At 38.9% G+C, this 26770-nt stretch overlaps 1 protein-coding gene across 3 annotated transcripts in view; it reads right to left on the bottom strand.

The window, feature by feature from the left end:
• Positions 1 to 5701: 5701 nt before the first annotated feature.
• Positions 5702 to 26770, bottom strand: part of LOC137625945 (uncharacterized) — a 308726-nt gene continuing 287657 nt past the window's right edge. For all 3 annotated transcript variants that reach the window (XM_068356993.1, XM_068356992.1, XM_068356994.1), the window contains exon 4: positions 5702 to 8481. In XM_068356993.1, coding sequence (XP_068213094.1) covers positions 7903 to 8481 — 579 coding nt within the window. In that variant the 3' untranslated portion in view covers positions 5702 to 7902. The remainder of the gene's footprint in view (positions 8482 to 26770) is intronic.

Here is a 26770-nt window from a genome sequence, read left to right as displayed (position 1 = left end):
TTGCTACCCATTATCGTCACCATAAGAAAAGGTGGCAAAAATAAAGGGTAAAGAGAATACCATAATGTATAAGTTACTAACAGTTTCTCAATAACTATCATAATTAGTCAATGGAAATACTGTAACAATAGTTCCAATTCTAAAACTTAACTAAACAAGAAAAGCACCAACTCCAAATGATGCATTAAAAAAAAAATTCATTATGATCTGAGAATCATTTGCCTGAGCAGTAAACTTCCCAGTATTGTGTGTATTATAAAATGACAGTGAGGATGATAATTTCTATAGTGAAAATTTTTCTCGTAAAATTTCCACAGAACTAACAAAGTTAAAATTCATATTTTCATATTAGATTCTTTATATATTGAAAGGAAAATTTCACAAACGGATCAGACCAATGATTTATAGTTCTTTGCTAAATCACCTAAGGTTGGGCACAAATAAATGCAAGGATTCTTTTTAAAATAATACTAAACGATCGAATTGAAAGTGGCGAGACATTTTCTCTCTATGACAAGGATCTGTTTGGAGTGCTATAATTTTGCAACTTCTTACCACAATATTATTTGACAACAATCAAATTGTTTTTGTAAATTGTCATTCATAGGAATTCTTAACAATAGCCAAGTAACTTAAGGCTATAAAGCTTGCTTAATGATTCCAAAGCATTAGAACTAACACATCCCTCAATTATGAATAAAATCTAAGCATGTAAACTTTTACATTACTTAACATACAGGAATATACAACATAAAGAATGATATCACAATGTGCATTAGAGGGTCAAAATATCCCAGAGGTGTGGGATTTTCTGGAATATCCAATGAGAAAAATAAAAGTAATCTTCTGATTACTGCAGTAAGAAAAATATAGTAAAAGATTTATAGGTGATTAATATCTGAAATGAAGAGAAAAGTAAGAGCAAAGACCTTTGATCACTGACAATACTTGTCTGACGATACAGCAGTTATGTTTTACGGAGTTTAGATTGACGGCCATTTTGACAGTAGAGGGATTAAAAACATCTATCTTCCACAAAGTCTTAGCATTCAATTTTTAAAAATGCAGTTTCAAAATTAACCTAGAGGGACTTAGGACAGTTTCACATTTGCAGTTGACACTGGTCTTCAATTTTGAAGGATTTGTTTTGCACTATCCTAATCTGCCTTTGGATAACTGATGCTGTTGGATGGATGGTTTTGAAATATGAAGGTCTACTATAAAAACTAACAGCAGCAGATTATATTACATAAAAATATATGGAAAATACAAAAAAGAATGTGTACACTAAACAAACGCTGTTACCATGTACTGTACATCCTCTGCAATACATCTACTACGACCAAAAGCCAGGTGGTTATGCAACTACAATTAACATGCAATTTTAATTCTCAAGTGGTTTTAATCAACATCCAGATGGAAGGTGAAAATCATAAAATGACTTGTAACTGTAAGGTAACACATTTCCATTGGTAAATAAAAAATTCTTACCTACAGTTATAATTTTGTTCACATAAGGAGACTGCTCTGAATATACAGTATTTTACCTAAGAAAACTTTGAACGAAAAGATAATTCAAAGCTAAATAAAAATTAAAAATAAGGTTGCTATAAAAAAAAGTTGACCATCTTTTAGTATGAAAGGGAATTGGCCATCCTTAGAAAAATTAACAGCCAATACGAAATTCCTGAATTTCACCAACAAATGCAGTCATTCTGTTATTTAATCTACAGTATTATAGTTTCTTAAGTCTTCTGAAAACAGTCCTAAACCTCCTCTACTTCATCCTCTCACAGCAAGATTTTCATTACCTACTACCATCCAAGATCATGTACAGTAAAGGGTTTTCTAGTACATATAAAGACGCTACAAAATTTAATTTTAATATTTTCTATTTGTTTCTATGAACATTCCCTGTTGTTTATATTGCTTTGACCCCCAAAGCTGACTCAATATCTATGTCACCCAAAAAAAACTAAAAGATTTCCTATTTTCTTTTCATTCAAAAGGCCACAAATTGCCCACCCAAGGTGACATCTGGTGGTTAATGTCAACCTAAATAAGCCTTGATGCTGAAACCAATATCCTATCATCTAGACCTCATTAGTCAGTGGGGAGAAGGGTGGGCATGTATACAAATATCAGTTGAGTATAGAAATAAATTTATCAAAATTCAATTAATTTCTATTACAAGATTACATTTGATGTCCCTAATAATTCCAAACCTCTAGAAATACTTCCAGAAGAAGAATTTGGTTCTTTTAACTTCACTGAACAGCTAAAATGTTCAATCTTCTTGGTATACACTGAAGATGATTGATATTCCCTTTAATTCATTCAAGTCAATAGCATCTACTCGCTATATTCTATGATATGAAAATTAGAAGAAAATTATTCGGAACACCCTAAAATATTCATTTAAAGTAAAACTTAAGCCTATAATGACAATCTGTAACTTGACTCAAATATTCAAGTAAAAGACATAAGATTTATTAGCGTTTACATTAACGTTGATTAGAGAAGAATCATGATTAGCTTGTGGTGGTCTCCGAGCGTGCCAGAAAATAGTGCAGCATCCGTAAAATGAAAAGTTAATCACTCTCCTCTGAATTCTCCTGAGCTAAAAATGAGCTTCAAAGAGAAAAAGTAACAACCTTTCTCAATACAAGTAACAAATGCTTTCACAAATGAAACTACTTTCAGTGGCATACATAATTCCAGAAGACATAACGAATTAAGTTAAAAAAAATTACAAACCACAAGGGAATCACTCAAAATACTATGGGGAAAACTCCAAATAACCACTATCAAATGGTTGATGATAAGAGTCTAGTAAACACCTAGTTGAATTTTCTACTTCAATTCTTGGCTACTTTTCGAGAAACTGGACTAGGGAGATATGTTATTTCAGTTGAACACTTGTAAAATATAAAAATGTATGGTTTCCACATTTTTGGGGGGAACTCCTAGTATTAGTTTCTTACAGCGGTAAGAAATAAATGTCTGTTGAATATCAAGCAATGGAAGAGAATGTATTAGGTTGACATAAACCACCGATGTCTCCTTGGGCAAAAGGCATGGGCTCCAAGTAAATAAAACAAGAGTATTTTCATTTTTGGGGGCAACACAGATATTGAGTCAGTTTTGGGGACAAAGCAAAATGAACATCAGGGGAGGTTCACAGAAATAATTACTGTACTGTGCAATACAGTATCTCTCCCCTGCAGTCACCTATACTCACTTACAAATATAGTAGATGAGTAGCCTCACTTGCATTACCATAATGATAAGTCTTATAATTTGATCATGATGTCCTGTTTTATTCATAGCAATATAATTTTCTTCTACCCTTATGCAACACAAGACAACTTCTGAAAAGCCTGAAATTTTAAGACTGATTAAATCAAGTCACTAAGTTGATTACATAATGATCTCTCATTTTCTAAGAACTGCAATTACCAAGTCCTAATGTAAAAACGCTGTAACAAAAACAATGTTAAATCTCATGAAAAACTAATTGTCACGTATTACAAAAAAAATCTACCTCATTATTCTGAAAAAAAAAAAAATGTCCTTCAATGAATGTTTTTAAGAGTTCTGACAAATTACTTGGCCATACAAAAAACATTCACCATTATAGCAGCTTCTACTTCCAATACTATCTAGTTCTGCAGAATGACTAGGGGAAAAGATAGCTTAAGTGAGAGGTTAAGACTTCCAAATAATTTTTAGACTTCACAAAACTATAATTTCCTCTATTTAAGAGAGTTGGTAAAATTAATTTCTTTAATTCTTTTCATAATCTATTTAATTTCTACCTATACAGTAGTTTTACTGCTACCATATCTCTGTATTAAGCAGGTCTTCACCTTATGAACATTTACTCGTTAATTTCTTTAATTATAGCAAAACACAATGAAAAACTTCAAAAATATTGACCACGATTCCACCTAAATGTGAAAAGAATATCACCTTATTTTAAGTAGGCTAACATTACCTTACATTTGCCAAGGAACAAAAGAATACGGATTCTATAAAGAAAAGGAAACACTACTGTACCTGCATTAGCTATCCCAGAATAATGAGGGTGTTATTTTTCTTTGCAATAGAGTAAACCAGCTGTGGGAGAAAAATCAGTCTGTGTGAATAACCAAAGGGAGAGGAAGTTATCTTTTTCCAATTCTACCCTTGCACTGCATAATGCAAGCTAAATTATTGAAAATGCATTAAAAAGGCACATTCAACAACTCATAAAATATGTTGCATAACAAATTGCAAAATCAGCTCAAGAAAAAGGCTAGAACAAAACTAGAGAAAAAACTTCAACCACCTGATTCAAAGGCTTGTCATGACTACCAGAAATCACATTGTAGAGATGCAAAATTTCCCTTAACTTCAAGAAATCCTCCATTCCTATCCATATTTAGTACTGTACACTACCTATCATAATATATGATGGTAGTATCCCTCTCAGGACCCACAAACTCTTGAATGACACAGTACAGTACCATACATTCTACATCATAATTTCATGACTACACCAAAATTACCCATAAGTAGGGTTGCAATTTCTTTAGAATAACATGTGTTCTTATACTGTACGGTAAACACTAGAGTGCCATGCATTGGATAAAAAATGCTAAAGGAAACAGATTGCAAAATAAAAACTTCCGATTCACTTGGGAGCCAAAGAAATTAAAGTACCTATAGATGGGTAGATAGGGGCACTTAATGTCCCTTCATGTTAATTGTTTTTCTTAACTGATTAGAGTATCTATTGCTACTGGGTCATCTTAGGTGCCCCATTTAACAGTCTAGTGCCAGATGGTGACATGGCCAATTTCCAAAACATTGCTTGAGGACAATCCAGCACACACTACCTACTTTCTACCTTTCTTCCTTCTTTTGTTTATTTCTTTCCTCATTGTTAGTATTTAATTGTAAATGTCAAATTAAAATCAATTACTGTACTATAGTATTTGTTTTATTTTGAATTTTACTTTTATTTCTTCTTTAAGGATGTTTTCCTTGTTCTACTAACAGTATACTTCAACTAAATCACGAGGAAAGGTAGAAAATAAAATGCTTCCTATACAGTATATGGCTCTAAAATCCAGATAAGAGCAAACATAGTAATAAGTGTAAATAGTGTATTGAGAATTTATACACATGAAAAAATAAACGTAGCCTACTATCAAATGAAGAATTTTAAGGAACAGGTACTGTGCAACACTTGTACAATTCGCCTATTAAACATAAACGCCCATTTCATTAATGCTCGAACCAAATTGGCAACACTATCATTGCACCAATATCAATGTCAACTACGCTTATGTGTGTTTGAAGTACTTGCTAGCTTAGGACTAGTCTTGAGGTCCTTATATCAAGCATTCCTGTTGCTGCAGTAATTGATATCTATTATTATTATAATCATTATTAGCTAAGCTACACCCCTAGTTGGAAAAGCAAGATGCTATAAGCCCATGGGCTCCAACAGGGAAATATAGCCCAGCTAGGAAAGGAAATAAGGAAATAAATAAACAATATAAGAAATGATGAACAATTAAAACAAAATATTCTAAAAACAGTAACACCATCCAAACAGATATTTTCATATATAAACTATAAAAACTTACATCAGCCTGTTCAACATAAAAACATTTTCTGCAAGTTCTACTGATTCAACTACCCGATAAGGAAGATCATTCCACAACTTGGTCACAGCTGGAATAAGACTTCTAGAATACTGTGTAGTATTGAGCCTCATGATGGAGCCTTGCGATTAATACAAATGGAGCTAATAATTTTTTTCATTCTTTCAAATGTTAGAATAACCCGATAATTGCATAACAAACACAGTACACTGCGTAATCACCATTATCATCATTAACATGATGAAATCTCCTGAGGATCGATTTGAATTTCACAAACAAATATCTAACTTCTGTTGGGCCTATAGTTTCCTAGTTATTAAATGTACAGTATGGGAAATCATATTTGCTTTCATCGAATAACAATGTCTGGTCAGCTGGTGTATTTTTGAGTGGATTTTAATGTTATTTTGTAGTTTAGTCTCAACAAACACATCCAACATTTTGCTCCAAGACACGACAGCTTTGGTAGTGTGGACCGAGGAATTATTCATGGCTAAATATATAGGGCTAGGATATACATTCTTTCCATACATCAAGGCCTAATTCACATTTCATGACTTGAGCAGGGAAACAATTGTTGGTACTGATTAACCCATTGTAGTTGTTATACTTTACTCTAATTTTGTTTCTTCAAAACTGTCAAAATTCCAATTCACAGGTTTTGAAAGCATAAAGGAATTAATTTTCTTGTTCCGCATGTTATTTATCATGCTACTCACTGAATTTTTTTTTTGCTCCTAAATAATATTTTAGAATATTAAAAAGGATACTATTTTTACATTGTATGCTATAGCTTTCGAGTTACTTCTAAACAAAGATATTATATCAATTGTTGCTTTTTAGATACACCAACAGAGATGAATCCTGGGGTGGATAGGCATAGTGCCATTATACTGCAGTGTAAGTTCAAATATTTACTGAAATATGTGAAACACCTCTACTCAATTACATACAGTATGTGAATATTGGTAGGTGCATGCACACATGTGTGTTTGAATGTGTTTGTGTGATTTCTCTTGTCTCGAGTTTCATGCTGCTTCCAAGGCACTAAAAATACCTAGATTATGAAATAAAAATGTCACGTTTTTGTGAGCGAAAAAGTGAGTTCCATAATTGTTTGGCTCTATACTTCCTTCATTCATGCTATGGGTTTCTCTTCCTTATAGTTTTGACAAATACTGTTGCTGTTTAAATTTTCTTATTCTACACAAGAACTGTACTTAAAATTGTACAAAAATGTTTACTTGCATTTGAAAAGTAAAATGCTGTACAAAATGAATTACAGTATATCAATTCAGTGTTGCCATTAAGTATTTTGAAAAAAAAATTAATGAAAAGGGGTATTGACAATTCACTCGCGCATTGTACACCAAAGCACAGTACTCTATGAATACTGTAACAACTTAAAAACATTATTTTTAACACACATCCAAGATTTTCTGTAACAACTTAAAAACATTATTTTTAACACATCCAAAATTTTCGGTAGTTACCCAACATCATCATCATCTACGCACTACACACAAAACCTTACCTTCTATCAAAACCATATCTTCTGTGAATGTAATAAAAAAAATTTGAATTTTCTCGTACACAAAAGGAAAGGTAAGAGTCACTTCTACAAATTTTGAAGACATAGCATTGTATGTGGTTACAATACTAAAATAATAGGTATAAATTTATATAAACATAATACACAAACATGTAATCCAAATCAATATACAATTTACAAACTTTTTATGGTCTACGAATGGAATAAATGTGGTGCTACAGTTTACAATAAACCGAGCATGTCATTATTAGCAAAAATTCAGATTTAGGTTTTTTCAGAGTATTAACACATCTGCACATTACTCACATGGCATAAAATGGCCAACTTACACTAATTACAAGATATAACCTAAGGATTCATGATGTGTTAAAGTCTCACTACTGCACTGTTCGTCATACAGTATTTGTTCCCGATAATGCATACTGCAGTACTGTACTAGAGCTTCATAACTGCAACAGTCAAGTTCCTAGGAATTTTCTATGACTACTATGTAAACGGTTTCTGTCAAAAACAGCTGAAACAATGAAAGCCCTCATCATGCAGTCTACAAAAGGTAGGCAATCTAAACCATATTGTGAAGAGGATACTTAAAGTATTTATCAATTTAAATATCTGGCACCTACAAACTAAATATATCTCTCTCATTTTGAGGAAATATATACCTTACAAAAATCAGATCTAAACTATGCTTCATCTTCATTTTTCTTCCAACTTCTTTATAATTGCTTTCTCAATTTTAGGGGGTTTTTCTTCTGTTTTATCCATATCATTTCTGATGCCATCATTTTGCTCTACATTATCTGAGGAGGCCCTGGTATCTCTCACCTCAACAGACTGGACAATATGAAGGCCACTGGTGCTATTAGAGAGGGGTGGAGTAGCATTGTTGCTGTTTCCACTTGTGGAAGGAGATGCACAGAGTGACAATTGACTTGAATATGCTGGAGGAGGTGAGGCACGCTCACGTCTGGAGTTTACGTGAGACATGCATCCCCCCGTAGCACCCTCAGGATAAGATTCTGGCACCTGATGGGGTGCCAAAAAATCTTCTAAGCCACCCTCTGTATTGAGCTGTAATGATCCTGAATGAGTAGCAGAATACTTAGGAAGCATCGACATAGCTTCCTCATAGCTTGGGGGCTTTTCTGTAACTAAGAAATAATCTGGTGGCTTACCCTGAGATGCTGCTGATGTGCCAGGTGTGCGAGACTGACTTTGTGTCCGACCCATTGGAACAGTGATTACATGTAAATCCCCAGGAGCTTCAGAATTCACCTGAAAGCATTCAATGAAAACAATCTTCCAATAGTCAAAACACAATCTCCTAATAGATAATTTTAATGAGCACATCATCAGTAAAGGATAAACCTGCACATTACTTACAATCTTAAAATATGCAGAACTATATTCTTCACAGCCTACCCATAAATTCAAAATTTTTGATAAAGTTTCAGTATTCTGTAATAAATTTTCAAACTGTTCTTTTATGTAAAACAGTCATACTTACACTGTATCTTGTATGGCACATTGTAGAGAGTAATAAAGTTTAATTTGCAAAATTAATTCAGCCTCTGCTGAACTTCGTTGCTCTTACTGTCTAGCATTTAACTTTTAGTCTTCATACTATTATATACCAAATTATTTAAGTTAACCTTACACCAACTATGACCAACAATTATTTCTATAAATCTCCCCTGATGTTCATATTACTTTGTTCTCAAAGTTTGACTTACAAAAAAAAAGAAAAAAAAAATTTCTTTTCTTCAAAAGACCATGCCTCTTGCTCATCAAGGTGACATCTTGTGGCTAATGAAAATCCATGGTGTAGGTAGATGCACTTGTCATCCTCAGTCTTTAGCTGGTGTTAACTTCATCAAATCAACCTTCATTACCTTGCTCCAGATTCAAAATACATTAATTGTACTTTATTACGATGGCTTCTCCTGGATTTCTTAGATATTGCTGCATAGAATGTTCAAGGGTATTAAATTTGGCCCATCATAATCCTCATTCTCACTGTCTCACATTGAGGACAGTATTGTGATTTAGATAATCATTGTTAAAAATGGAAAAGCCTTAAGGTTTCCCCTTTGTAAAAGTATGCTCAAATGGTGGATGAACAGATTGTTTAGTTCAAAGAAGAATCCACAGAAGCAAAAGTTACTTGATCATAGAGGATGAAATTTAAAATGCCATTAATGAGCCTTTAGCAGCTACTGAATCCTCTGCCAATAAAAAATTGCAACATTTTAATGTTTTGACTAGTGGTTCTTGTGCACCAGTCAGGAAGTGTTCTGTTGGGGTACAATGCATCAGAGTCAAAATCCTCTCTTAGAGCCTCACGCTCTTTTATCTATTTTTGGATAATTTTACTGTGCAACCATCACAAATCCATGATACGATCAGTAAATGGCTAACACAGCCTTTGTTCCATTGGATTACGAGGTAGAAGAACAAGTTGGTTGTCTGGATCCTATCACTCCACTCCACATTATAATACGAGGCAAGTCTGCTTTATAAATGTGAATTATTTTACAGCTTTAATATTCCCATTTCTTTCCTTCATGACCTACCTCTGTCAGTGCTTAGCAATGTCAGAAATTCTTAAAAGTAATTTGTATTTTCCCTAACTATACAAATCTGAGTTCTTTAACAGTATTATAATTTCAGCAGTGCTGGAACTCCACTGTTAAAAATTATGATGAGGTGTCCGTAGTTACCGGAAAGTGGCAAAAGAACCCTGCTTCCTTGCCAGCACATGAGTAGCCATTTTGACCTTCACCTAGGACATGCAGGGTGGTTGAGGCAGAAAGTGTAACTTAATGGACTTGGGTTTGTATAGTTAGGAAAACTACACAAATACAAACTTTCATCTTTAATAGGGCACTTGTCCATAGGAGGGAAAAAAATCCTATAAACCAAGCTGGCTGGTTTAAATTCCCGGGATGTCAAAACGCTTGGACCTATAGAGGTGGGGAAGAGTTGACAACTAACTACCTCCTAAGAATTTGAGAAAATTTTCTCAGGGAATGGGCTAAGATTTTGTCAACAAACTGATAGTCATGGAAGAACCTATATCCTGAAGAAGACTAGGCGCTTCAGTTTCTGATGGGCAAAAGTAAGTGTGTGGCCCTCAGCAGAGCGCAGTCACTTTGTGTGAAGGCCTGTTAGTGATAAGGAGTATTGCCAATGATAGTGAGCATGTAATGCGATGTATTTATGATCATTATAGCATTCAGAGCGGTCCTGATCTCCTTGTCACTCAGGAATTGTTGGAAGGAGAGGAAAGTGGGCGGCAGCCTTTCACCCTTTTACAGTACTAAATTGGTTCCTTCTCACTGGTTACAGCTCATTTTCCCTTTGTCTACACATACACCAAATAGTCTGGCCTATTCTTTACATATTCTCCTCTGTCCCTGACAACACTGAGATTACTAAACAGTTCTTCGCTTAAGGGGTTAACTACTGCACTGTAATTATTCAGTGGCTACATTCCTCTTGGTAAGGGTAGAAGAGACTTTTTAGCTATGGTAAGCAGCTCTTCTAGGAGAAGGACACTCCAAAATCAAAACATTGTTCTCTAGTCTTGGGTAGTGCCATAGCCTCTGTACCATGGTCTTTCAATGTCTTGGGGTAGAGTTCTCCTGCTTAAGGGTATAATCGGACACACTATTTTATCTTATTTCTATTTCTCTTCCTCTAATTTTTTACAATTTTTTATGGTTTATATATGAAAGATTTATTTTAATGTTGTTACTGTTCTTAAAATGTTTTCTTGATTTCCTTATTTACTTTCCTCACTCGGATATTTTCCCTTTTGGAGCCCTTGGGCTTATAGCATCCTGCTTTTCCAACTAAGGTTGTAGCTTAGCTCGTAATAATAATAAGAATAATAATAAGAATGATAATAATAATAATAATCGAAGGTATGAAAGCTCAGTCCCGTACGAGACCGAGTGCTGGTAAAAGGTTCATGTTCCGCTCAAAGCTGGATAGATCTTGGCATGTATAGTACTGGTCTCGCATAAGCTGAGAGAGATCATAGGAGACACACATCTATGTTGGTCAGATATCTTGAATGACATCTTTTTCAGGGGAAGGAGCAGCACTTGTTTAAGGGTACTGCATTCAGTACAAGACCAAACAGAGGTGCAAAAGCAGCATGTACCAATGTTTGCTACCAAAGAAACAACTTTTCGGCACACTAAGCTTACTCCCCTCCAAAGTGAGTGATCGATCAAGAAGGGAAAAGTAGAGCAGAGACCTTTATTCCCACCAGCACCACGTGTGCCTGTTCTCGTGAGAAACAGAGAGCAGATAGCAGTTGTGTGAGCACCTGTCCCCCATACCAATAAATTTACTCAGGGATGGGAACGTTCATGGAACGTACCCTCTTACCTGGCAAATAAGGCGAGTATATACTAGGATCCCTTACCGAACGTAATGTTGTCGGTGCCACAATATCTCTCCTATGGGGAGACAAACAGTAGGAGTTACGTATGTGACGCTTCTTGGTTGCCCTTCCAGGACTTCTTTGAAGATTTCTTCCTTGTTCTCCTCTAAAAGTAGCTGAAGAGTCACCTCCATTAACTATGTGAGGAAGAGTGGGAGGGTCACTTCTTCTTGTTCAATCTTGGAGTGTGATAGGTGGTAGGATCTCGTGGCCTACACCGACGTCAGAGCGTAGAAAGATCTTAATACTTGGAAGGACCTCTACGCATAGAACTATGAGAAGAACCAAGTGACAGGTGCTGTGTGTCAAATGGTATGAGAAAATGAAGAGCATGAAAACAGATCACTCGTGTTTGAAATGGCAAGTACACATGATAGACAGTAAAAATTCTAGCCAGTACACATGGAGAGACCCAACTTCTCTTAATCCCTCATAAGTGTGAAGATCTTGAATGTGGAGCATTTACGCGAGATAGGCAGTAAGATCTGAGCTCGTACTCAAGGAGACCTTGCGAGTACAAGTGGTAAGCAGTAGGGTCAGAGATCGTAAACATAAGAGACCTCATGCATGGAGCACATAGGCATTGAGCCTTTACCCATGGGTCTCACATGCACGTAGATGGTCTGTTGATGGCATCATGCATCTTGTTGAGATCATCATTCTTACAGTTGTGATTTGTGAAGACTGAGTGCATGAACCTCAGGTGCGCATGGAAGGTAGTCCATTTCGAGACAGTATATTATTATTATTATTATTATTATTTGCTAAGCTGCAACCCTAGTTGGAAAAGCAGGATGCTATAAGCCCAGGGGCTCCAACAGGGAAAACAGCCCAGTAAGGAAAGGAAACAAGGAAAAAAATTAATTGTTTTAAGAACAGCAACAATATTAAAATGAATATTTCTTATATAAACTATAAGAACTAACAAAACAAGAGGAGGAGAAACAAGAGAGAACAGTGTGCCCGAGTGTACCCTCAAGCAAGAGAACTCTAACCCAAGGCAGTGAAAGACCATGGTACAGAGGTTATGGCACTACCCAAGACTTGAGAACAATGGTTTGATTTCGGAGTGTCCTTCTCCTAGAAGAGCTGCTTACCATAGCTTAAGAGTCCCTTCTACCCTTACCAAGAGGAAAGTAGCCACTGACCGACTACAGTGCAGTACTTAACCCCTTGAGAGAGAAAAAAATGTTTGGTAATCTCAGTGTTGTCAGGTGTATGAGGACAGAGGAGAATGTGTAAAGAATAGGCCAGACTATTTGGTGTATGTGTAGGCAAAGGGAAAATGAACCGTAACCAGAGAAAAGGATCCAATGTGGTACTGTCTGGCCAGTCAAAGGACCCCATAACTCTCTAGCGGTAGTATGTGTGGATGTGATGCATGTGGATGATCGTGTTTGTGAGGCTCGAGCACGTGAACCATTATGAAGTGGAAGGTAGTACATTCTGTGCAAATACATGTGGAGGACTGTTCGAGAAGCTTGAGCGCATGGATCTCAGGTGTGTGGAAGGTAGTATGTTCAAAGAAAGTATGCATGGAGACGGTGCATGTAGAAGATTGTGTTCGTGAAGCTTGTGTGTGTGGGTAGACATCACACGTGGACCCCACAGTCAAAGATGCCCATCCAGAAAGGGGAAAACGGGGCAGCACCCTTAGACTCGACTGGCAGTGCATGATACAAGAGATGAGAACAATGTATCTCGCATTGGGAGAGAAACGGTAGGGGTCATGTGTATGACATTGCAACTCAGTTTTCCTGGACTTCTTCAAAGACGAGTAACAGCCACAAATCTTTAACAAAAATTAAGCAGAAGAGAGGGAAGAACTTTACGTTTGCCTTTTGCAGGGTCATACAGGCTGATGCCAACACTCACGGGGGGAGGAAATGTCTATGAAAAAAATCAATCAGGTGATATGTCCATTACACCTTCCTGGGATTAGCCAGCAGACACTGAAAGAAAGCAGATAGGCAGTGTCCTTCTCCTTCATGTTTGGCAGCAGCAAAACCTTCCCCAATGGAACACAACGATCAAAATTCTGTTGTCGTCGTCCTCAAAAGGCACAACTCCCAAGGGAATGAACAGAAAACAGGAATGCTGTATAGCAATAACAATAATAATGTGAATATTGGCAGTTTGGACAGATAACTGTTACTGTACACAGCTTTGGTTATTAGGAAAGCTATAAATCCATTCTTCCTTCAGGGGACCATCTGCCATGCCATGAATTTTTCATTCTAATTATTCAAAATACACAATTCATATATATGTTTTAGACATATATGATACCTTCATCATATAAAATTTTCAAGTTATTTGATCAAAACCTTTTTGATATATTAGCAAAAATCATGATTTTAAAATTTGTTTTAGGTACATTTTTCTCCACTAATATGGCACCAATTGTTTTGAAAATCATACCTCCAAAACTTCTTTATAAATCGAATAATTCTGTGCAACAGACTTTTTATTTTCCTTATGTATCATTTGTATCGTTAATTTTTTCTTAATTTTCTTCGTCTAGACGTAAAATATTCATGAAAAAAAGGGAGAAATGAAAATCAGTATTCTATAGTACATAAAATTGTGGGATTTTTATTCCTGTTTTTAATATCGTTCTCTCTAAAATTGAATAATAAATAAGGGAGAAAAATATACCTAAGTGTGAATAAGTATGTTTTTGAGTTATGAGCTCCCAAAGATTTGCAACAAATTTTCGCTTCTTTTCTGAAAGAAATAAAGATAACATTATTATGATAACCTTACTTTGTACTTTACTTGTTTACTCCTACATAAAAGCACCCTAAACATGGTACTTAAACCCTAAGTTTACTATTGCACTTGGCATAAGGGTGTCATGAGTTGCCAGCAGCCTCTCATTGTTACCAGAGTTTTAGTAAGCATGTTTCAGCTTTGTACTCTTATTCATGTTTCCCTCTCTTCTTGGTTCTTTTTTGTTGCTCTCTGCTTACTTTTTGTTCTTTCTATGACCTTAGGTTACATTGGCCTTGCTATAAAGTTCCCGAGGACGCTGTGAAAACACAACGTACATATGAACTGCAAGTAAACAAACACATGCATTATAACTTCTATACATCTTTGGAAACTCTGGCTGCTGTTCTCGTAGCTCGTAGTGTTCGTTCACCTACCCTCTACCAATGTCTTCCATTTCTGCCAGACATATGAGATTTCGAAATATAAGTGAAAAAATCGCAATATATATGCAAAAATAAACACACAAAGACGGTTCTGTCAATCTCAGTCTTGCAGACTACAGTATGGATGTCATCATTTAAAGACCGCTTTATCTTCATTATTTGTAAAAATAATTGGCTGAAACTTCTGGAGAACACGTACGATAGGTTTCTACATACATAAAAGCAATAAAACGATTTTTGATTTCTGAAAGTTGGTATGTCAAAACACCATGGCGGTCAGTCCCCTTCATCTTGTTCACACACGACGATCTGCCAGTAAATTAAAAGAAAGAGCAAAAGATTAAAACCGCTAGTTGAGGTCGCAGGAAGTGCGTCTATACTAACCAGTGGCTGAAAACAAACTGGCTACTCAGTGTGCTTGTGAGGCCCACCAGTAATTACAGACATCTTGTAAAAAATTTTAACAGCTAAGTTCCAGTTATGCTGAAATCATACTCCTATTAAAAGGCAAGTAATTGTATTTATGTAAGATCAAATGAACATCAGGAGAGGTTCTCAAAAATTAATGATCTTTTGATGATAAAATTTGCTATTTCTATACTCACCTGATGATTATATACATGCCCACCCTCCTCCCTACTGACTAATTATGTCAAGAGGATAGGATATTAGTTATGACTTTGAGACTGAGGATGTACAAGTGCGTCTACTCACACGGTGGGTGGCCATCAGCCACCAGATCATCGCCTTGGTGATCAAGAGACATGGTCTCTTGATGGAAAGAAAACATGAAATTTTATTTTTTGATGGTAGCATTGGTGTAAATCAAGCTTTGAGGGAGAAAACAGTACGAACGTCAGGAGAGTCCTATAAAAAAAAAAAAAAAAAAAAATTAAAAATTTGGAAGTAATTTGTATCTTACCCGATACAAACCTTTAGCTATTTATAGGTGTATTACTTTTGGTGAAGCTGAAAAGATGAGCTATTAGAATATAGCAAGGGTTAACTACCAATCCCGCTAGTTAGCAAGGGGTATTGGGGTAGCCAGCGACCCCTCTCACTCACACACCTGTGACTGTGCTTCACTTTGCTTGGAGGTAGGACTTTGATGGGGGACAGGGTTGGCGGGCAAGTATGTATAAATAGTTAAAGGTTTGTATCGTTAGGAAAAATAAAAATTACTTAAAGAATTTGTCATTTATTCCGTAGCTGGAATACAAACCAACGCTATTTATAGGGGTGACCCACCCATTAGGAGGGTGGATGTCCCAGCCAATCTGGCTTTTGGCCTTACCTGGGGTTCTCCGTATTGTGCAGATTAGTGCAAAAATAAGGAGGCCTAACACCTCGCTAAACCTGCTAAGCATGGTCTGCGACCTGCACAAGCAGTGTGTTGAGTTACTAGCAATGTAACTGTCAGGTTATAAGTTATTCCGAGTCTTGTAAAAATTAACCAAGGTGACCAAGACATTCCCAATACCAACTCGCCAGGGTATAGGGATGCAACAGTATTGCAACAATACTAGGTTACACAAGGGCGCAATGGTTTACCTGCAGAGGTTTGAGGTCAGCTTATGCAAAGGACCCAGGATGCCGATTTCCCCAAGACTAAGACCAGGGAACCAATGCCCTCAACCATCTGCTACTTGTCTAATAAGGAGCTTGAGGTACTATACCAGCTGTTATGCAGACACCACAGGTCCAATACAAAACGTATCAAGATTCGAGTGGGTCACATCTTGCAAGTAGTGGGTGGTGAAAGTTGTCTGACGTTTCTACCCGCCAGCTTGCAACACCTGTGTCACAGTAGTTTCTTTTGATGGCCAGGGACATAGCTATGCCCCTGACATTACGAGCTCTGGGTTGACGTGTTGGACGAGGACCAAGATTCAGAGCATGATCAATGATTCTGCAAATCCACACAGAGATGGTGTTTTTAGTGATCCTCCTCTTGTTTCTGCTCATGCTGACAAAGAGTGAGGCCACTCTGCACCGAGCTACTGCTGTTCTCTTGAGGTAGCGCCTGAAACATCTCAATGGACATAGTAACAGATAATCTGGGTCACTGAATACAGAGCGGAGACTCGTTGTATGGAAGGAGTCGAATCTAGGATCTGAAACCCCCAGATTTTGAGTCTTGGCAAAAAACTAAGGGAAGAGGCTGGAGCTTACTTCTCCCCATCCCCTTGAATGGGCGACGTCATATGAGAGACCATGAAGTTTGCTTACTCGTTTGGCCGAGGCCAAGGCGAGAAGGAACATCGTCTTCAAAGTTGGGTGGCAATCTGTTGCCTGCCATAAGGGTTCGTAAGGAGGGCCCTTTAAGGACAGAAGAACCCGAACCATGTTCCGAGGGGGAGGTCTCACTTCTGACTGGAGACAGGTAAGTTCGTAACTCCGTATGAAGGGGGGAAAGTTCTATCGATGAGGAAATGTCCATTTTTTTAAGTTTAAAGGTGAGACTAAAGGCTGAGCGATAGTCTTTAAGCAACGAAACCAAAAGGCGCATTTCCTCCCACAAATACACGAGGAACTCCACTATTGCTGGAATAGTAGCATCGAGTGGAGAGATACCCCTTCCACGACACCAGCTACAGAAGCCGGTCCACTTCGCTTGGTGGACTGAAGCTGACGATTTTTGCAGATATCCAGACATCCTCTTTGCAACTTGTTGCAGAAATTCTCTCTGAGTGAAGAGATGCTGGATAGTTTCCAGGAGTGAAGACTTAGTAAAGCTACTCTCTGGTGGAAAATGTTGGTATGTGGTTGTCGAGTGAATCGTGTTGTGGAGGAATTTCTCTCGGAAGCTCGAACAGGAGCTGCAGCAGATCCGGGAACCATTCTGCGTGATGCCATAACAGAGCTATGAGGGTCATTGAAAGATTGACTGATGTTCTGGCCTTGTTAAGTACTCTTCTCATCAGACAGAATGATGGGAATGTGTAAATGTCGATGTTGTCCAACCATTGTTGGAACGCATCTTGCCAGACAGCCTTGGAGTCTGGGACTGGGGAGCAGTACAGAGGGACCCTGAAGTTCAGGACCATTGCAAATAGGTCAACAGTCGGCGAACGCCACAAAGTTAGGACCACTCAGAACCCCTTATTTCTAATGCTCTACCCAGACAGTAGGCGAGCACATTGCTCTTGCCGGGAATGAAGTGAGCTGATAGTGAGACCGAGTGGACTTCCAACCATCTCAGTATCTTTACTGCTAGATGGGATAGGGGCTGCAAAAAAGAACCTCCTTACATTTTTATGTAAGCCACTACAGTGGTGTTTTTGTTCATCACCACCACTGAGTGGCCTGCCAAGAACAGGTGTAACTCTTGAAGGGCCAGATATAAAGCCTTCATCTCTAGGAGACTTATGTAAAGGTGCTTTTCGGACTCTGACCAAAGGCCTGAGGCATCAAATAGGTGGAAGGATGAGAAGATCAACACCCTTCAGCAGATTCTCGTCTGACTGCCACCATCCAAAGTCCATCCTTTCCTCTGGTTCCATGGGGATCAGAGTGTCCGGGGAATTGAAGGCCTGATTCAAATTGGACTTCAGTCACCACTGGAGTAATTGTATCCTGAGGTGGCCATTGAGAACCAGATGGGCCAAGGATGATAGGTGTCCAAGGAGAAATAGCCACTTCTGGGCTGGGGGTTCTTCTCGTCTGAGAAAAGGTCTCACGATCTTCCTCAACCTTACTACCCTGTTGTCTGATGGGAGGGCTTTGTTCAGTTTGGTGTCTAGAATCATGCTCAAGTATACTAGTCTTTGAGTGGAAAGCAGGATGGACTTCTCGAGATTTACCATGATCCCCAGATCTTGGCAAAGCCTCAGAAGTTTGTCTCGGTGCTGAAGAAGGGTTGCTACCAAGTCTTCTAGGATCAGCCAGTCATCCAGATAATGAAAGAGACGGATGCTGATGCTATGGGCCCAAGATGACATGAGGGTGAACACTCTTGTGAAGACCTGTGGTGCTGTGTAAAGACTGAAGGACAGCACCTTGAACTGGTATATTTTGTTGTCGATGTTGAACCTTAGATATTTCCTTGAAGACGGATGGACTGGGATCTGGAATGTGTCCTTCAGATCCAGTGTACACATGAAATCCTGTGGTCTTACTGCTTGTCTGACCGTGTCTGCCGTCTTCATTCTGAACAAACTCTGTTCGACAAACTTGTTAAGAGCGGAAAGGTCGATGACTGGTCTCCAGACGCCTTTTTCACGAGAAAGAGTCGACTGAAGAAGCCTGGGAACCAGTCAAGAACCTCCTGAAGAGCGCCCTTTTCCAATATGGTCTGGACTTGCCCCTGTGCTGATCCCATCGCAAAGGAGTTCACAAGCACTGGATTCTTGATCAGTGGAGGGAGAGATGAAATGAACGGGATGCGATACCCTGAATGAATTACAGAGACCATCCAGAGTTCGGCCCCAAGCTGCATCCACCTGAACCAGCAGCTTTGTAGGCATTTCCCCCACTGGTGGACAAGCAGGGGGACTGCCTACCCTAGCGTTTGCGGCTTCTGCCACCACCATTCTGATGTTTTCCTCCATAGGTAGACTTGGTGCCTTTCAGGTCCTTGATAGGGAAGGGCTTCTTAGACACCACTTCCGGAGCCTAACAATCTCGGCATTAGGGACCTGTTGGTGGAATCTCTTGGCCACTGCATCCCTTCATTTTAAAGTGGTATTGGCACACAGGTTCACTACCTGGTGGGCCAAAAACTCAAAGGTGTGGGTGACTAAGAAAAGGAAGGTCTCCATAGCTTTCCAGGTACTTTCCTTCAAAAAATCTTAGGTCCATACCAGGATTCCCACAGATCTCAACGAAAGATCCAGCCACGAAGTCGCCTGCGTGGTGTACTTCGTGACATTCTCTTGGTTCAAGATCTCCGATGCCGAAAATACAACCTAACGAGAGGAGAGCCTCTCTAGAGAGACTCCCTTCGCCAGATCTTCAAGTGAGTGGTGGAGAGGTAGGGTCGAGCAAGGTTCGTCCAAAACCTCGTAGTACCTCCTCTGGTGGATACTCGAAGATGGGAGGAGTATGGCGGATGATCCTAATCAGTATGACATAGAGAAATCGGCAACCTGGGAGGCAATCTTACGCCGAGCACCTAACAAACACTGGGACCAGGGCAGAGCCGCACTGGACTTCAGAGGTTTCTGGGTGCCCAAGACACGGTCCAGGACTGTATCCTTGCCTTCTCGAGGGGCCATCTCTGGGTCTGATGTTGGGCTGGCAGCGTTGTCGTCATCATCCAACACCGGGATTTGCTGTCGATGCTTAGACGGCTTACTAGGCTCCTGACCCCCTCTGCAGGTCTCCGAGTCTTAAAAGAGGACTTTGGAGCTGTCTTGAAAACTTGACTCCCTTTTAGTGGGAAAAAAGGTTTCCAAAACCGAAAAGGTCTAGATGGGATGACCTTTGCAGGGAGAGGACTGGGAACCTCTACAGGATCCACAGTAGAGATGGAGTCTTCTCTAAGAGCTTCTTCCGTCAGGACAGTTGGGGAGAGTCTGAGAATGACTCCTCCCTGTGAGTGCCTCCCAGGTGGGAAGATGAGGCATCAATAGGTAGAGGCAGAGAAGGCTTCTCAGGGATGACCTCTAACCTTGAAGCTCTGACTGGCGTCAGCTTGACCCTGGATGATGGTAACTCATCAGGTACTCCTCTCTTTCTCTTCAGAGGAAACGCAGCCATAGTCTGTTGTCTTGAGTTAATCGAGACGGTGGAATCCCCGAGGGAAACCCTGGGAGCTTTCGCAGGGCGAGAAGGAATAACACTAGGTCCAAAGGCCCGGGTGATTTACGAGCTGTCGGCTGAGCAGGCGATTCATGAGCTGCTGGCTGAAAAGGCAATTCATGAACTGCAGGTCAGCAGCGTCTGGACGACGAACCTGACAAGTAGGTGAACGCTGAGCTGTAGCCTGACGAGACGGAGAACGTTGTACAGGAGCTCGGCGAGTAGGCGAACGAAGCACAGATGGTTGGCAACAGCTATTGGATGCTCAGGAGGAGAAATGTTACCCTTGGAAGGAAGCACATTCTCAGGAGGAGATCATAAACAATCCCTTGGAGGCGAAGAACAAACCATTCGTTGGAGAGAAGTCGTGTCCGTAAAAGCGGGCTAGAGTCGGGAACCAAAAGAGGCATGTTGGGGAGGTTCCTCCAAAGAGGAAAGCTGCTGAGATGAAGATCTGAAGAGATGTCTCTTCAACGCAGGTGAAAGGGCACCCCGAAGATTGACTGATTAATTGATTGATTTGAGGTTTTCTGGCATCCTGACATGTAAGGTCACTGACCCCATTATCGTTTATTGTAAATAAAAAATGAAAGAATAATCAATTAAAACCATAAAAGCAAAGATGTCATTTAAAAAGTTAAATATCAGAAGACCTGCTTCTGAAATGAAGCTAAAAATACCACCAGCATGGTAGGACACATCATGACCAAGAATCTTGGCAAGGAGGAACCTGCCATCCTCACCTCGAGCCTCAAACAGATATCTTTTTCTTTCACTACTATATGTGGGGCATTCGGTCAACAAATGTCTCACTCACAGTGGTATAAAACAGTCATCATAATATGGCTGGTATTGGCCAGTAAGCAAGATATTCATGTGTCAACTGAGTGTGACCAATGCAGAGAATGCAAAGAGAAGTATCCCACTTTCAGGGCATCATGTTATACTTCCAGGGGTATATTACTCGCTTCTTATTTTCAATTAAACTATTCCGAAGCTGTTGCTAATCATTAAAAATCAAATTCTAAATGTTGGGTAAACAATCATCACAAAGAATGGGATACCTTTTTGGTCACAATTCAGCGGCAGCATTCTTTGCCAGTAAATCTGCCTTCTCGTTTCCAGACACACCTACGTGTGCTGGAACCCTGCAAAATTGAACTGTTATACCTCTCAGTCCAATAATAAAAAGCCATTCTAAAATCTTTAAAACTAGAGGGTTACACGAATTAAAAACTTCTACAGCTTGAAGGACACTCCTTGCATCACTAAAAATAGTAAAATTACCCCACTCTTCCAATGCTATTTTTTCAACAGAGTTTAGTATGGCGTAAAGTTTGGCCGTAAACATGGAAGCTGTTAGAGGAAGTGCACCTCTACAATTAAAAGCATTACTTTACACTCCAAATCCAACGCCAGAATCGGATTTGGACCCATCAGTATATACAACAGTTAATTCTTTATGTTCTGCAACATTCTCCATAAAGAGAGACCTGGCTTCTCAATCAGTCATATACTTTTTAACTCCAATAAAATATTTACAAAAAGATACCTCTGGTAATTTCCATGGAGGCATTGATGATATGTTAAATGGAAGCACCTTAGTTCTAACTGTATCAAGACTGTCTATCAATTGTTTCACCCAAATACCAAAAGACTGAAGGGATTTTGGGTGCATCTCAAAGTATGTTGAGTGCTTTACAAGGCTTGCAGTCTGACAGGCTAAAGGGATTAGAAAGCCTTTACAAGCTAAACCAATACCGAATAATAGAAGACTTTTGGTAAAGGTCTAACGGTAATCCTCCAGCGTCAACAAGGAGACTTGGAATAGACAAAGTTCTAAATGCTCCTATTGCCAATCTTATACCAGTATGGTGTATAGAATCTAAAATCTTTAGCTGACTTGGGGCGGCTGAGGAGTATATCTCACACCCATAACTAATTTTTGAAAAAATTATTGCCTTATATAACTTTGAAATAGTTTTGCAGTCTGCACCCCCCCCCCCCCAAGATGTACGGGACAAAACTTTTAAAAGTCTCAAAGCATTGAGACATTTTGCTTTTAATGATTTTAAGTGAGGAACCCATGTGAACCTACAATCAAATATCAGGTAAAAAACCTAGCTTCACTTGCACATGGGATACGTTGACCTTTGATGTACATATCAGGGTCTGGATGTACTCACCGAATACGACAGAAATGGACAACAGTAGTTTTGCTTGTTGAAAACTTGAACCCATTCATATCAGACCACTAAATAATTTTGTCAATTGCGAGTTGTAGTTTTCTCTCAACCATTGCCATCCTAGCTCTAGCAAATGATATGAAGAGGTCATCTACAAAGTGTGTTGAGAGAATATCTTGAGGAATGACAGAGGATATCCCATTAATTGCTAGTGCAAACAGGGTTATACTTAGCACACTACCCTGGGGAACTCCTCCCTCCTGACATTTTCTCTTTGATAGAATTTCCCCTACTCTCTATGTGAAATAAATGATTGAATTAACATTAGTAGCTCTCCTCGTAACCCAAAATTATGGATTGTTTTAAGTGTACCATATCTCCATCAGTATCATATGCTTTTTCAAAATAAAGAAAAAAGACTGTTACATGGAGCTGTTTGGAAGAAAAGGCTTCACAAATAGGACTCAAGTCATATGAACACGTCAGTCATCAAGTGCATTTTTTTAAATCCACACTGGATAGGTGATAAAATACCCTTCTCTTCTAGGTACCATATCAGTCCTGCATTGACCATCTTCTCCATGATCTTACATAAACAACATGTCAAAGCAATTGGTTGATAGTTTGCAGCTAAAAAATTATACTTACCGGATTTTAAAAAGGCTAATATAATGGCTAGTTCCCAAACACTTGGGTAACTATGATCATGCCATATTCAGTTAATAATGCTTAAAATAAATAACTTGGTACTAACAGGTACATGTTTAATAATTGCATATGGAATTCCCTCAGGTCCATGGGCTGTATCATTACACATAGCAAGTGCAGAATCACATTCTCTTTCAGTAAAAGGAGAATTGTATGACTCTTCCTTTCCTGTTGCAAAATTTAAAATTTTCTTTTCTTCAATGCTCCAATACTGATGACCAGGAGCTGCTTCACACTTGCACGATACATTTGAGAAATGATCAGCCAGGCCTTTGCTAACCCCAGTTGCTTCAGTCTTATACTGTCCATTAACCTTCAACACTGGTGGTGGGTTTGGGGTGAATTTGCCTGCTATCTTTTTTACTTTAATCCACACAGAATATGGTGATGTTCTACTGTTAATGGAGGAAACAAAAGACACCATAGACTGACGTGTAGCTTCTTTCATGGCACGATGGAACTGTGAGCTACATTTCTTGTATACAATTAAATTCTCATCGGTACGGCGTCTGCGCAGCAATCGAGTTAAAGAACTTCTTGTGGCTCTGTGCAGGGCAGTTAATTCTGAAGAACACCAGGGGACTGGTCATTGTTTGAATATCCCTGTCATTTTGGGTATTGAATTGACTCCTGCTGTATGGAAGGTTCCATTCAGCAAGTCTATGACATCATCAATATTATCAAACTTCTTAATTCCCTTCAATTTTGCTTAGCTCATGAAATCTATCCCAGTCCATCGTGGTGATCTTTGTAAAAGTGGACCATTGTTAGTGTTCATAATGATTGGTGCATGATCACTAGTATGCCAATCACTAATGTCCTCCAATCGAAATTGAGAAGGCAATTAGAGCTTGCAATTGATAGGTCAATGTACAACAAGGTAACTGACTGAATATGAAAGTGCGTGGGCTCTCCTGTATTAAGTTGTCCCACATCTTCATTTTCCACAGTTGATGATATAATGTTACCCCTGGTGTTTGCTAAAACATTGTCCCATAAAATATGTCTACTATTAAAATCCCCCTACATAAGAAAAGGCTGAGGGAATTGTTGAATCGCCTCTACTAATCATTATAAGAAATGTTATTAGGAGGCAAATGAGAGCAAATTGTGTATTTTCTCCCTATATCAATTTGTACAACTACTACCTGCAGAGGGGTACAAATGGGTAAAGATATTTGGGAAACATCTGGGTGAACGTATGTAAGACTTCCGCCATGGCTCCCTGTTTGTTGATCATATGGTGTCCTATAGCTAACATACTCTCGAGGACATGGAGTATTAGCATCAAGCTTGCTCTCCTGTAGACATACAACTATAGGGGAGTGCTCATGAATGAGGAGCGTGAGTTCTTCATATTTGGCCCTTTTAAACCCTGACAATTCCATTGCAAAATGGAGGAGAAAACTATGGATTATTTCATGGAAGAAATATTGGATGAGGTCTTCCAGTTGACAGTTTTTTATTTAATAATATTTCCTGTAGGCTTCTTAAGTGAGGGCCTTGATAAGCTAGGTTTTACATTATCCTTTTCAATGTTTTTTTTTACCTAATTCTTGAGGGGGATGGAGTTTTTAATTGATTTAAGTAGTTTTCTTTTTTATCTGAAATATCAAGACAGAAAATTATATCTATTTGATGTCACAACTTTAGTGTCTTTAATGGATGGGGGTGAGAGAGATGGAGGTCTCTCTCTTTTCCTATTAAGAGGTGGTGATTTATCAGGTTGTGGCTCTTTCCCCACTACAGGTACACCTGATAACTCAGTTTTAAGTGAAACCTTCATCAAATCAGGCAAAGATATACCCTGAGAGAGGTTAGTAGGTTGGCCAGGGCACCAGCCGCCTGTTGAGATACTACCGCGAGAGGGTTATGGGGTCCTTTGACTTACCAGACAGTACTACATTGGATCCTTCTCTCTGGTTATGGTTCTTTCCCTTTGCCTACACATACACCGAATAGTCTGGCCTAGTCCTTTGACTTACCAGACAGTACTACATTGGATCCTTCTCTCTGGTTATGGTTCTTTCCCTTTGCCTACACATACACCGAATAGTCTGGCCTATTCTTTATAAATTCTCCTCTGTCCTCTAGGGGAGACTTTAGCTATGGTAAGCAGCTCTTCTAGTAGAAGGGCACTCCAAAATTAAACCATTGTTCTCTAGTCTTGGGTAGTGCCATAGCTTCTGTGCCATGATCTTCCACCGTCTTGGGTTAGAGTTCTCTTGCTGGGGGGTACACTCGGGCACACTACTATATCTAATTTCTCTTCCTCTTGTTTGGTTGAAATTTGAATAGTTTATATAGGAAATAACTATTTATGTTGTCACTGTTCTTAATATATTTTATTTTTCCTTTTTTCCTTTCCTCACTGGGCTATTTTCCCTGGTGGGGCCCCTGGGCTTATAGCATCCTGCTTTTCCTACTAGGGTTGTAGCTTAGCAAGTAATAATAATAGGGTTGTAGCTTAGCAAGTAATAATAATAATAATGATTTGCAATGGGGATCAAAGCTTTAATAGAGATGGGCAAAGCCTTAGTAGGTGATATTCTTCCCTAATCATGCAGATTTTTTCCAGAAGATGACAATCTTTTTTGTGGAATACTGGCAGTAATAGGTGGGTTGAATGTCTCCTACCTCATTTTTCCTCCAGATTTCAATGCCTTTGCATAGCTTATCGATTTACTCAATAGCCTCTTGGCATGCCCCACACTTGTATGTTCGATACTGGATTTATTGTGGGCAGTCTCATCTAACTTATATTGCTGGCAGCTCCTATCAATAGATTTATGATTCAAAATCACAAATTTTAATTAATTTGTATTTTTCCTAACAATACTTACCTCGAACTACTTTCTTAGGAGTATCTGGGATCTCCTCCCAACCGACCAGAGTTTTGTGTAGTTTACCCTAGTCCCGTTTTCTATGAGGGGTAACCTCAGGTGGAGTGGAACCTGCCCTGAGGCTATCCCCCAGGTCAGAGCGCATGCTTGCTCAGGTCTCAATCTCCAGTAAGTTCTTGATAGCTTAGGTATCTATGAAGTCCAGCAAGGCACTCGGGGTAGGATGGGCGGGCCATTACCCGAAAGTAGTTCGAGGTAAGTATTGTTAGGAAAAATACAAATTACTTAAAATTTGTGATTCGTTCCAACACAGAATACTTACCTCGAACTACTTTCTTAGGAGACTTATACCTTAGGAGGTGGGAGTGTCCTTCAGGACCTAGAGACCGTGACGAGAATAGAAGAGGAACCTAGGTAGGAGATTAGGTTCTGCTGACCTCAAAGAAAACACGAGAACAAGGGAAAACTACACAA

Source organism: Palaemon carinicauda, chromosome 33, assembly GCF_036898095.1.
Source record: "Palaemon carinicauda isolate YSFRI2023 chromosome 33, ASM3689809v2, whole genome shotgun sequence".
In the NCBI taxonomy this organism is placed as follows: domain Eukaryota; kingdom Metazoa; phylum Arthropoda; class Malacostraca; order Decapoda; family Palaemonidae; genus Palaemon; species Palaemon carinicauda.
The sequence above is the reverse complement of the archived record's forward strand: the minus strand, read 5'-3'. Positions and strand labels throughout refer to the sequence as shown.